The sequence below is a fragment of the Drosophila teissieri genome, chromosome 2L (assembly GCF_016746235.2).
Source record: "Drosophila teissieri strain GT53w chromosome 2L, Prin_Dtei_1.1, whole genome shotgun sequence".
NCBI classification, from domain to species: Eukaryota; Metazoa; Arthropoda; class Insecta; order Diptera; family Drosophilidae; genus Drosophila; species Drosophila teissieri.
This window is the reverse complement of record NC_053029.1, coordinates 8,054,906-8,068,078: the sequence shown is the minus strand read 5'-3', so window position 1 is coordinate 8,068,078 and position 13,173 is coordinate 8,054,906. Positions and strand designations below refer to the sequence as shown.

Genomic DNA, 13,173 nt, shown 5'->3' with positions numbered 1-13,173 from the left:
TCCTCACACCTACCTCGAAACTTGAGGCCCTGCGCCTCGTTGATGATGGCGGCCAGGGCGGGATGTTGGTAGCGCTCCCGGAAAATGGCCGATCCGTTCATCCGATCCGAGCCGTTGGTGTTGCCGTTCAGGGTGCCCACGTTGCCGTTCCCATTGCCGTGGTGCAGCATCATCAGCTTGTGCTGCGGCGTATGCTGGGGCGTCAGTGAGGTGGGGGGCGTGGCATTGCCGTTCTTATAGTAGCGATTCTGGTTGGGATCGTAGGTGGCCGGCTCCTGATTCTGGTTGAGGCGATTGGCCATCTTGATGGAGGCGCAGCGATCCTCCTCGTTGTTGCGCATCTTCAGGATGCGCTGATCCTGCACCGAGTACCTCGAACCGTGCAGGGCGTTCAGCTGATTGAGATTGCTCACTTGGGTGCTCAGCTTTTTCGCCCGAAAACTGCCACCTGGCGAGGATGAGTTGTTCAGCAGCGTGCCTCGCGACGAACTGCCATTCGTCTCCGTGCTGTCCCTGCTCGCCTCCCGATAGCTCGAGGGGCGGTGCGTCGAGGGGGGCGTGTCCAGGCCACTATCATGGGCCGAACAGTCCAGCTCGGTTTTGGCCAGCCCCATGCTGCTGCCTCCGCCAGTGGGCAGCATTGGTTGAACTAAATAACGAAAAGGATTTAATATAAATATCATATTCATGAAAAGAAAAGGTTGTAAACGATGAATCAGTTGCATGATCCAACACTCGTTTCCAAACCCACCTGAGTGCCTCATATCAGTGGGCGCCCTTGGCTTCCTGTACAGCCAATCGCGGTCCAGCTCGTTGCCATTATCCGGAGTAGCGCTCACACCACGGAACAGTCGGGGTCTCCTCAGCTGCACCTCCGTCTCCTCGGTCTCCTCGTCCACCACCTGGTTGGAACCGAAGCTGCTGTTGATGAAGATCCTCCTGGGCGAACCGTACAGTGCGCCGGCCTGGGTGAAACTGTTCTGGGCCGAGACATATCCGTTGGAGTAGCGACTGAGATTCGCATTGCTGTGGTGCGGGATCTTCTGCGGCGTCGAGTGATTCGTGCTGATGCCGCTCAGGTGGTGATTGTGGTTTTCGTTGTTCAGCGCACTCAGATCCGGCACCGAATCTGAGAACAGGAAGGGATTGGCGCCGCCATAGCCGTTCAGGCTGCCAGCGCCGATCTTGTGGCGGGCCAGACCACCAGTGCCATTGGTCATCAGCCAGTCGTCCAGGGCACTGGAGTAGGTGCCTCCCAGTCCAAAGTGCTGGAACTGCAGCGAGGCGTGCGAAACGGGTGCCGCCAAGGAGGCGCGGGATCTGGGTCCTTGGGCGATCTTCAAAGCTCGTCTTCGCTCCTTGGAGGTCATGGTGCATTCCTAAAAGGGAAAGGCCAAAGTTTAGTTACAAGTTGACTAAAGTTTGATGGTTGAGTATATCATAGTTCCTAATCGGTGGCTCTTTTTTGTTTCAATGCTGTGGCTTTTCAGCTTATAGTTCTAGTATTTATCCATTTCATGGCCACTCACCTCCAGCAGCTCGAACCAATCCTCGAGGCCATCATCGCAGCGGAGCAGAACGCGACCCTCGCGACCCAGCAGCAGTCCAATGGCGCTGTAGGAGCGCCGGTTCAGCCACTCCACCTTCTCCACGTCCACCAGCTTGACCTGCAGCGAAACCGCAGAAGACAATGCAAAGCGTTAGACAATCAAGTTAAAGGTTATGTAAACGTTTTTCCGCCGAATGCAAAACACAAAGAGTGGCCCGGGTCACAACTCAGTGGGGCGCTTCATAATTGTTGGATGGGAAAGGGGTCTGCAGTTTGAATGTGTAGTTTAATTTGTATTTGGCTTACTTGCTAAGCTGGCATTCATTAGAAGATTTCAAATATAACTAATTACTTTTGGGTATAACTTAAGTTTAGATCTAATCAGTAGAAAGTAGACTTATGTAGTAGATTTAGTGCATTTTGTATTATACCATTGACAACTATTTAATATGACTCTCTTTCAGCTTCTTTAGCTGCAGCGCCAAAGTTCGCAAAATAACTGAAATAAATGACTGATATAAAGTGGAGAGCCCCAACTTAGGAGCCCACAACTTTAGCTGAATAATGCACCAATTAAGCGAGAGCCTTTTACTCTGCCCTAGTACGTGGCCCGCTTCCCTGTGCATTTTGCAACTCGGTTAAAAGTCATTAGGCCAGAAGGTCTCTGCGCTGTGTGCCACAAACATCTACATCCACTGCGTTTCCTATAGGGACCGCAAACTTTTTAGCATGCTAAACTTTTTATTGAACTTAATTTCTTTTTATTTTTTAGCTTGCAGCTCTTGTTTATGAGCAAAACTTGAACTCTGCCAGCGATTCATCGAGCTGTCGCCTATGCTCGCTTATGGCCAAGAACTATGCGAGGCCATTAGGCAAATATGTCAGCAGGCCCAGAAAGAGGGGAAAAATCAAGAAGCTGGACCGAGCCACTACTGGCGGCACTGGTGGCAACCGCGTGTGGCAATTAGCCAAGTTATGCGGCCCCTTTCCCTCGTTATTCATTTCCCCCATTGGCTGCATCTCTCTCTCCTTCTAATGGCCAGCATAATTAAGTTCTTAAAGTATTCCGATCGTTTTTTAGGATAAATAGTGGCGGTGGCAGATGGAACATGGAATATGGAATATGGAATATTGCATAAAACGCCCATTCGTTTGATGGATGATTTAGTGGCGTTGCCTTGTGCCGAGATCAAAGATCGAAATCAGAACTCACTTGGGAGTTGTACGCATATAGTAAGTGCTGTGTGGGTGGTGACACGCAAGAAATACATCAAATTTGAATATAAATGGTGGTATTAAATACAGAAAAAATAAAAATTGAATGTAAAATCTTTAGATATAAGCTGGAAACGCTACAGATGAGTTAGGTTCGACACAATTCACCTTGCAACAAATGTATACTTTTACTAATTTCACCGTATTCTTTCGCACATATTTTGTTTAAATATATATATTTTTTTAGTTTTTTCGACCTTTATTTCCTGCCCTATCTCTGACCTCACTCTTACAAAACGTGTGCCGGCCCACAATCGATGGCTGAATGTTTTCCAAATTTCCGTTTTACCTTTGGTTCACAAATAATGTGCTCAAGGTCGATATTGATCGGCTTGTTGGCTCGCCTGCTATTATTTATTATTGTTATTTATGGGTTTTATGAACAAATTGCATTGTTGTTGCTATCGCTTTCAATTTTGACATGTTGAACAGCATGAGCTGTCAAAACTAACACAGAAGCTCAATTGGTCATTGCTTCGAATTTTGGCATTGCAAATTGGGAAAGTGAAATTGAACTTAGGCGCGTGTGTCTTTAATTTTTAATTCAATAATTTGTACCTGTCCTTTGCTTTCAGAATGTGTTAATATTCATCATAATTTCTGTGCTTTTTCTTTCTACCATCCACTTTTAAATATGCGCTCACATTTTGAGCATAATTAAATACTTCAGCATCGATATCCAATCTCAGCCGTGCAACCCAATTAATAATGCTCATTAACGTTGAGCAGGCGGAAATTGCATTTCCCGACAGGCACGCCCACGCCCCCAAGGACAAAAATCAATACAGCTTTCAATCACTGTCGAAGTGCAAAACTGCACAATTCTGAGGCGGAAAACTTTGCCCACCCGCAGGCAGGTGAACCGAGCCATCAGCCAGCTCCAAAGCCATACCAGCAATTTTCCCAAGCCCCCTGCACTTTCAGCACCTGTAATTATGCCGGATTGATTTCCCCCAGGTGCACAGATGTCAGACAATCGGACAAATTCAGTTTCATCACTTTTGCCGCGCTAAGTGTGCTCTATATGCAAATGGGAATCTCTGATGGATGGCAGGAGTTTTAGAACTCTAAATGTTATTTCTAATTTGTACCTTCTATAACAAAAGCTTTCTTTTTAAATTTATTTGGTATTTTCTTTAATTCCTATTATTAAATAAATACGGAAAAAGAGATTTAAGACTCAGTTACCTTTAAAAATCACTAATTTTAGTCATCTTAGTCATATACCGATTTCTTATCAAAACTATGCTCATTGTAATATTTCTATGTTTTTTACAATATAATTTAAGCTCTTGTTATGCGTTATTTTATATCTAGTTTCAGTTTGTTTTAAATCAACTGAAAAGGCGTTAAAATCAAATTAAATAATTTGACTGAAACCATCTGTCTTTCCACGCAGTTGCTGCTCTTTGCGCCTAATTGATTAAGGTGATTACATTGACGAGGCAATATTGAATCATTGTAGTGTCAGTGAAACATCAATGAGCACGCGGAAAGCACAAAGAAGCGATAAAATGAGATGCCGCCTTCCCTCCCATTAATGAGTCAAACATTTTCAGATATTCCCCCTCTCTTTCGCACCCGCGCTGCGCCTCTCTGTCACACCTTTTTGTTCAATGCCTCGTTCACGGCTGGCATTCCGGGTTCGCGTCTTGGCTACACGACGCGTGTGGGGGTGGGTTGGTGTCTGTGATGTGGTGTTGCTGACCAAAAATGGTTGAATTTTTAAGGTCTTTAACTTGAAGGTCAGTTCGGTGTTTATTTCATTTAAAATTTCTGGAAAATTTGACGGGATTTTCAAAAGAAACCCACAATTTTGTGAAACGAATTATGTAATATGTATCTAGTCGAACGAATTCTACGCGTAATTGCTTCATAAATGTTTTCCCTCACATTAGATAAGTTAATCTCCCGCATGGTGCGGGATTTTTCACCATTTAGTTCCACCTATGTCATTATTTTCCCCCGTGTCCGCACATCCCATTTCCCCATTTCCCTTGCCACGCTTGCTTATTTACTTTGGAAAATTGCCCGCGCAACAACGGCGCGTTTTTCACTTCGTTTTATTTGCGAGAGAAAAATGTATTTTAATTTTAAATTAAACTGTAAACAACAACAACCTGCTGCTGGTTGTGTATTGACATTGCTTTTAAGAGCGAGATTTTAGCAGAAAAGCGCCAGCAAACGGAAAAAACGACACAAATTTAAAACAAAAAAAACAGAATAAAATTAAATTGAAGAGGGGGAAAATGCGCTGAAGTAATTTTCCCATGATCTCTTTGCAGTGGCGTTGCATTTGTTGTTTCGCTGTTGTTGTTGTTGTTTTGTGTGCATTTTCCTTATTTGTTTAAGCAGCAACAACAATAATGTCATCAGCAACAACAACACACATCGGTAGCCGAGGTAATGAACAATTTCACGGCAATCGTGTGTCTAATACCCTCACTTAAACAATTGCTGACTTTAGGGACTCTAAATGTAAGTAAATATAAATAAATGAAAACTACCATGATCAAATCAGTAAATATTATAATTTTAAATAAGTAACAAAAAATAAAATTCTTTAAAGTGTATTATAGCAATGTAGAACCACATTGAACTCATTCCTAAATAATTTATTATTCATTACGAAATAATCGAAATATATTGCTTTGCTTTGTTATAACATAGTCATAAACAATATACAAATATTTTTTCTCGATAAAGATTGTTCAGATTTTTGAAAACATTACCCAGAAACCTTAAAAATATACAGTAGAGAGGGTTTATACGTCGACTTTTCGCGATTAGCATTTTCCTGTTTTTGTGCTTTTCACAGTGCTTGTTGCTGTTGCAGTTGTTCCTGTTTGAGTTTCGCTGCTGCCAGTGTGCAATATTTGCCCGTTTGCCTTTAGTATTTCTCGTATTTTCCTTGTTTCATCGCAAAAGTTGCGCGGAGTGGGTGAGGGGGCGGGCACTCGAGGAGGGGGGAGCGCCAAGAAGACGGGAGGGGCAAATTAACATGCAGTAGATGCGAGTTTTAGCCAATTAGTTGAGCTTAGTTGAAGTTTTTCCGCTCGTTTTTATTCTCCTGCGATCAGGATTTGTTTGACTAAAAAAGAGGATAAATACCCCGACAATTGGCATAGTTTATACGGATTTCCACTACGGATTAGCTATCTATCGATATAGCTCTCATCTAACTGGCTGAGAAGTCAATTGCTAAACGTGACTTGATGTGTCTGGCATTGTCAACCGAAAAAAGACTTCATTTATAAGGCATTTAGGTGTGTCCTATGAAAAAGGCCCCTTTAAAAAACACGAACAGGTTATTCATGGGTTGTTCATAATGCTGGGCATAAATCTTTTTCTGGCTGCAATAGAATTACACACAATGCGCAGTAAATATAAAAGTTTGCTTGACACTTCGCTGAAGTGGAGGCGTTTTGAAAAGGGGATATGAACGCGGACTCGAAACTTTTAAGGAACTCTCTATTGTCTACCTTTTGCATACTCCTTTTTTTTTTAGATATTCTTAAAGTTTGCCAGCCACTTACCTTGAAGATAAACTGTCCCATATCCGAGGCACGTTCATTCGCCGATCCCGAGGCTCTTTTGAAGCAGTGCAAGTAGTCACGAGTGAGCACAAAGTATCTGCAAGTGGAGATTGGCTTTAGTCAGTACAAATCCGCACACAACTCGAGGAGTGACCTTTAAATGCATGTATGTATATCTGCAGACAGTCTTCAGTTAAAGGTCAAAATCCGGGCACTTAAAGTGTTGCCAAAAAAAAGATATTTAAGCCCTTCCCCACTGATGGCATTTCGATATGTTATTAATAAATCATAAATCATGCGCCAAAAAATCAAAACCGCTGCTCGCCTTTGTGCAGAAAAGCACTTCAGGCTTTACGACTTCCTCAAACGATAATAGTATTACTTTTTTATTTTGCAGCAATGAAAATCGACTTTATTAATGTGGCCAGCCATTTGCTGATGCACATAAATTTCACATTTGTTTATTATGTATGAAGCGTACAAGCCAAAAGTTCTCAAGCTGAACAGAAATTCTTAAATTGGTTTTCAGTTGGATTTTTGGATCTAATAGCTCACTTCCTAGGTGGAAGTTCTCATTTTGTTAAGCTTGTTAACGTGGTCAAGTAAATTGAGCCAAGAAAATTGCCGTTCGACTCTGCGGAAGAGTTAAATGGCTTGCGGGTTTCTCGCTTTATTTCAGTGGGTGGTTTTATGGAAGAAGGAGGAGATTCCCCTTAAAAAGATTGTTTGCCGTGGATAATAATCGGTTTTGTTATTAGCTTGGCTTGGTAAATGTCGGAGGCATGCAACATAATGATGCACTGCGAGATCTAAGCCAAAGATAAGCAATAAGTGGAGTCTTTTTGTAAGCTGAACACAACAATATGAAGCTGATTCGGAATTAAAAATATAGATAAATGCGAATTTAGGTCTGCATTGTTATTTTTCATTAAATCGATTAAGAAAATGGAGAAAGAGCTTCTGCTGATGTTAATTGCTAAAAACTTTCGGATGTCAATTTAGAGCTATTTAAATTTTAAAACATTATACTAATGCGTTATTTATATTCAGATTTCCTTAATAAATCGTATTTAGCTTGATGCAAAATTGCAAATCGAATATTGGCCAACAAAATACCCGGCTTAGTTGCTCATTAAGTGTCAATTAAAGTGGCGCTGTTAAATGATAAGCGATAAACGTAATTATCGGTTCAAAAGGGCAAAAGCCGAAAGTGAAACAAAAACACCGAATCGCAATGCAACATAATTAAATTTCAATTAAATGCAGCTCGAGGGGGGAAACAAAAGCAAAAGAGCTGTCAAATGTTCCACCTCCCCGCGGATTTTGGAGCCCCATTTTCCCCCCATTAGCATTATCTGGGAAAAAGGACGGGCCAGCATGCAGCCACTGTCAATTATGCCCTTTTTCGCAATTAACAACCCTCGCAGGTTGTGAAAAATATTTGCATATTTTCCGGGGCAGTGGGGGTGGTGGTGGTGGTGGTGGTGGTGGGGTTGGTGGTGCGCTCATGTCTGGTCTTTCAGAAAATGCAGATTGCGGTGGAGGCGAATTTAAAAGCGCTTAACATTTATGCAGCCCCACTCGACCGCAGAAGAAACTGGTCATCGAATTTGAATTGCATTTTATGAAAATTTGGGAAAATACAGGGACATAATGCTAAGAAATATATAATATTATTAAGCTAATCAGCAAGCTAAACAATTTACTAGAGCAAACATGACATATTATGCATAACAGCAAATGTTATTTGTAAGAAGTATCTCAAGGTTTGCAGATATCTTTTTGACTATTTAGTTAACTTAAATTTGTAAAGTTATAACCTTTCGGTTCAGTGTACTTACCGCTCCTTCCAGCGCGAGAAGAGCCGATCCCTTTGCTGCCAGAGCAGTCCGCGTTTAATGGGTCCTGTCATGGAGGCCACCGGAATGCGTCCTGCCAGCAAGGATTGCTGCACAGCCGAGAACGAGAGAGGGAGAGAGTGAGTGAGTGAGTGAGAGAGGGAGAGAGTGGGTGAGTGAGTGAGAGGAGCGGGAAATTGTTGCTGATTGTGCATTCTTCAAATTTAATTATGGGAATACTTGTGTGCATGTAGTTAACGCACTTCTATGCCTCAGCTGCTTTGCTCGTAAATTCTTTTATAAATTATTAAAAAGCCCGGCATGGAAAAGCCAATTTCCCACACACACACACACAAACACACACACATAGACCAGGAGCGGAGAAAGCGGTAGGGAGAAAGCGAGGCACTCTCGTGAGCTCATGATTAATGTTGCTTTAAAAACGCTGCCACTTGCGCCCCGCTCTTCAACCCCAAACGCCCTTTGGCTCCACTAGCCCCTCTGCCACGCCCACCGCCCACTGGCGTCGCACACATATATACATATATCCCCATTCTCGACTTGTGCCATTACTCTGCCATAAATTGTGTTTGTTGCCGGTGCGGTTTGTTGTTTTGGCTTTATGAGCATTAAGGCAATTTATTATCAACCATAGTGTTACAATATTTTACATTAACAAATGTTGCCCGCCGTGTCCTGGTTTATTTGCCATAATTATCTTGTATCTGTATCTGAATATATTTTCTTGCGGCTAAAGATTAAATTAGCTGTCAAAGAAGATCATCCGCGATCAATTTGTGTACATAATACTTTTGTTTTAGAGAAGCTCTTTTTGAACCAAAGTGGAATAAATTAAAGGTAAATCACTTATATATATTCAAATATTCAATCGGTTTGACCAATTCCATTTAATGACTCAATTTGAACTTTATTCAGTGACCCCTTTGGCAAATTACCAGCTCAATCTGCAACGAAAAATGTCAAACATTTTGGAGTCATAAAACCAAAGCTATCCGAATCTGAAACGAATTGATTCGAAATGAGATGCTCAAATGCCAATGGCAAGAGGCAAAAGCCACTGTCGAAACAGAAATGAAAAAAAAACTCATAAATGCGAAAATCTATCAAAATGCTAACGGGTCGTTTTATATGCGAATTGACAAAAGCGGGATACCAAAATCGAATTATAATTGAGACGAAGAGCGACTGAAACTGAATTGGGTAGCTACAAAGTGGCAGAAACAATTTCAGCCGAAATCTGGCAAATACCCGAAACGAGGCAATAAATCTTCTGGCCGCTGAAATTGAAGATACTTTTCTTGTTTTATCTGCTGCGACGCATCTATCCTATAAATGGAATGAAGTTCTTAGCCAGTTCTGGTCAAATTAATGTTAGTCACGAGCTACGAGCTACGTTGGCTACGTTGGCAGACAAAAGCCAACTTCAAGCTCAATATGGTCAAGAGGAAAGCTGGCCGAAATGGCGGAAAACGGAGGAAAATGAAAGAGTTTGTGCGGATAATTCGCAGCAGCGCAGGGAGGGAACGTCTAAAAAACTCGGCTGAAACTTAATTTGGCGCATTAAAAACTATTGTGCGCTCGGAATGCCAAGGAAAGGCGGGAAAGAGAGCGACTGATGCTGCGGGAAAGAGAAAGGACGAAACGTGCTCCAGCCATTGCAGTTAATGAGCAAAATGAGTTTGCTTTTGCCTTTTCGCAATTGGGGCCCCAATTTTGTAGCATTTTTGCCACTGCTGTGGGCGAAAATTTAGAGACACACAATAGTTTCTTTTTGCCAAAATAAATACAATTCTGTGTCAAATCAATGGCATAAAAGTTGGATCTAACGTTTGGAAGTAAAGTTGGCAATTAGCGGAAATTCTAACTAAAGAACTCAAACTTCGGGCAAGTACAAAAGAACTCTTTATCTGAGACCTGCCTCTATTTGCCTTTCATTCGGGCATTATCTTGCTGCTCAGCTACCTATTTGTTTTGCATTTACTATGTGTACCATTAAAGATAAATTATCATTTCTTATCGCTCTTTAAACACTCATTTTAATAAATAAATGCATTTTTAATTAGCCATCGCAGGTGTTTGTTTAACATTAACCGAAGAGACAAGGAAATCAACTCGAACTGAGAACAAATGTTGAAGTGTTGCAGCTTCCGTGATGCAACCTTTTTTTTTTTTGGAAAAAATGTAAAAAGATGTCTTTGTGCAACTCTGTAGTGATTATATAACCCATATGACTTCAGTGTCTTAATGCCCTCATTTCCAGTGCAGTTCATGTCATTTTTTCGTGTGTGAAAACTTTTGCAATTGCAGAAATTCCGTTTCCCCCAACAACTTTGATTATTTATGCTGCGGGTTCCACTGTCTGCTTTGCCGCCAATTCAGGCAGACAGTGGTAACAAAAAAATGTATATATTTCTGGTATTTCTTTTTGATTGCACTCTACTGGGCTTATATAATTACCTGACCAGGCTCGGTCTGCCTGGCGCCCCATTTATGGTGGCTTTTAATTGAGGTTGCACTGAACGACGAGGACGCGGATGAGGACTGAAAATCTCCGCCACACATCATCATTTTGATGGATTCACACCCCGTTCTATTCGTGTACAGCAAAACGCCAACACAGACAATGCAGCCTCTTCAGACAATTATAAATTGTTAAGTCTTCAATCTGACTTTTGATTTCCGTTCACCAAGCCCAAATGTGTCATCGCCAACAACACATGTTCATCCACACTTTTTATATATATGGAGTATCCGTTAAAAGCTTTTCATAATCCACAATTTGTTCTAATAACTCACAGTTTTACTCCTCGTAATCACTTTTATGCAGGTTCTTTATATAGCAAATATTTAACACTTAACCTGGTTTAGCTGGTATATTGCATTTTGAGATCATTCTCTTCTGTTCACTTATATTAATCAGTAGTAGTATATTAATAAGCAATATCAAAGGCGGCTCTTTCAAACAATTACCGCTTTAAAAGGCAGTCAGTCCGCGAGTCAATGACTTTTGTAATAAAAAACTTTTTTAATTTAATTATGCACACGCATCCACAGACACAAACTACTTTCAGCGTTGGCGGGTTCAGTGAAAAGAACACACAAAGTGAAAATTTGTGCAACAGCTGGAAATGTGAGGGGAAGTTAGGCCCGGCAACCCGGCAAAGAAAAAGGAAAATGAAAATGGCATCAAATGGCATATGAAAGGTGGGCCTGGAGTTGGTTTTTTTATTTAATAAATATTTTTCTCTTTTGCCAGTTGAGAGCACAGCAAGTATTTATGACTTTGGTTGGATGAGTTAACATCAAAAGGCAACAAAATAGCACAGAAAAAACTGAAGAAAAACAATGGTCTGCTCTTTTTTTCGGTGAATGTTGAGCAAAAGTCAAATATAATCCGTAGTTGAAAATGAAATTCAATTTGCCAACACAAGTCATGTTGAAACAATTGAAAAAGCAGTACCAAAATGGAAATGTTCGACGTTCAAATACTTGTTTCGTTTTAATTGAAAGTCAACTAATGTTGCAAGTTGCTTACCCAATGCAAATCCGTTGAAAAAATCATTTAGCTCTGAGGTAAATTGAACTACGAATGGATTCCTTTTTTCCGTTGAGTTAAAATTTCATAAAGAAATCTTTCCAACAGTTATTAATACTCGTTATTGGTTTAAGTTTATTTATTCGAATTTCGATGGAGTTTCACTGACACTCAACACTGCACAGCACTTTGGCTAAGATCAGCTCGAACCGAAACGTACCAACTCCCATTGACGACTATTCAAAATTCTGTTGAGCAAAGATTTTCATGACAGAGTCCGCCTAAACATTTATTTCATTTGATTTTTTCCCCATCACATATGGCGAAAACAAGCCCAGTTCAAGGGGTCTGGCCGTGTGCGTGTTCTACACATGCTCGTGAGCACATGCAAAAAGTATCTGAATACCCCAGCATCTGCGTTTGTGTGTATCTTTGTATCGCAGTATCTTAGTATCTTAGTATCTGTTGCGGCGCATTGTCGTCTGCCGTGACGTGACGTGACACACATGTGGGCAATTCTAAGCAGGCAGGCCACGAAGATTTTCGGTGCTGTTTGGCCCGTTCTTGTTTTGGCCAAACATGTGCCTACGGTTTTTGGCTTTTATGGTTTATGTGTTAATAAGGCGACCTTCATGGCCACAAAGCTGAGATTTTTCTATGTTTTTTTCTCGCTTTTCGGCTGGAAACGCAACTGGCTGGCGATGTGGCAATGGGCGTGAATAAAAAATGAGAAATTAGTTTTTATCTGCCTTGCCACATCAAAGATATTTATGGTCAAGTTTCTGAAGAATTCGCGTTGGATGGATTTGAAAGGAATTCAAGGAACATTAAATCTACAAAACAAATGTGGCAAATAGAACAAATATTTCATTGACCTACATAATAAATTTAAAAGTTCCAATTGCTAGATTAGCTGAAACTTATTCTTTATGATAGTCAGTTTTCCAATGTACTGAATGCGATTGAACTCATCCCATCTTTTGTGAGTTGTCTTTGACTACTTGTGGACTTTTCCACTAAGCTCTCAGCAGCCATAACTCACAGTCTCCTCAAGCAATTCAACCCATCGACCTTCAGCAGACTCCCTCCAGTCTATCCACATACATTCTATCTTTTGGTCGGTGCCTGCCTGCCTGACTGTCAGTCAGTCACTCAGAATGGCAAGCTGCGTTTCAATTCCAATTGCCTAGCTCTTTTGAAATGCATTTGGCAACGGGAAATGGAAAATTGCGCCTGCCTGCTTCTCAGTGGGGTTTCTGCCCGAAAAACCCATTTTATGCCAAAGAAGAACCTCAAAACGAGCCATGTTCACACGGCCAGAAATACAACAAAATAACAAAAAATAACAAAACGACGAGATCCTGCCGCGCAGCACTAAGAGATGAATAAAAGAGCAGAAACCAGAACGAGAATTTCAGT

The 13,173-nt window shown here is 41.3% G+C and overlaps 1 protein-coding gene across 5 annotated transcripts in view; it reads right to left on the bottom strand.

Annotated features, from left to right (window-relative positions):
* The window catches only part of LOC122613201, a 39,298-nt gene that overhangs the window by 1,027 nt on the left and 25,098 nt on the right, over positions 1-13,173 (bottom strand). For all 5 annotated transcript variants that reach the window (XM_043787265.1, XM_043787273.1, XM_043787301.1 and 2 more), the window contains 5 exons: positions 8,202-8,308; positions 6,361-6,457; positions 1,530-1,667; positions 752-1,379; positions 14-649 (listed from right to left, as the gene is read on the bottom strand). In XM_043787265.1, coding sequence (XP_043643200.1) covers positions 14-649; positions 752-1,379; positions 1,530-1,667; positions 6,361-6,457; positions 8,202-8,308 — 1,606 coding nt within the window. The remainder of the gene's footprint in view (positions 1-13; positions 650-751; positions 1,380-1,529; positions 1,668-6,360; positions 6,458-8,201; positions 8,309-13,173) is intronic.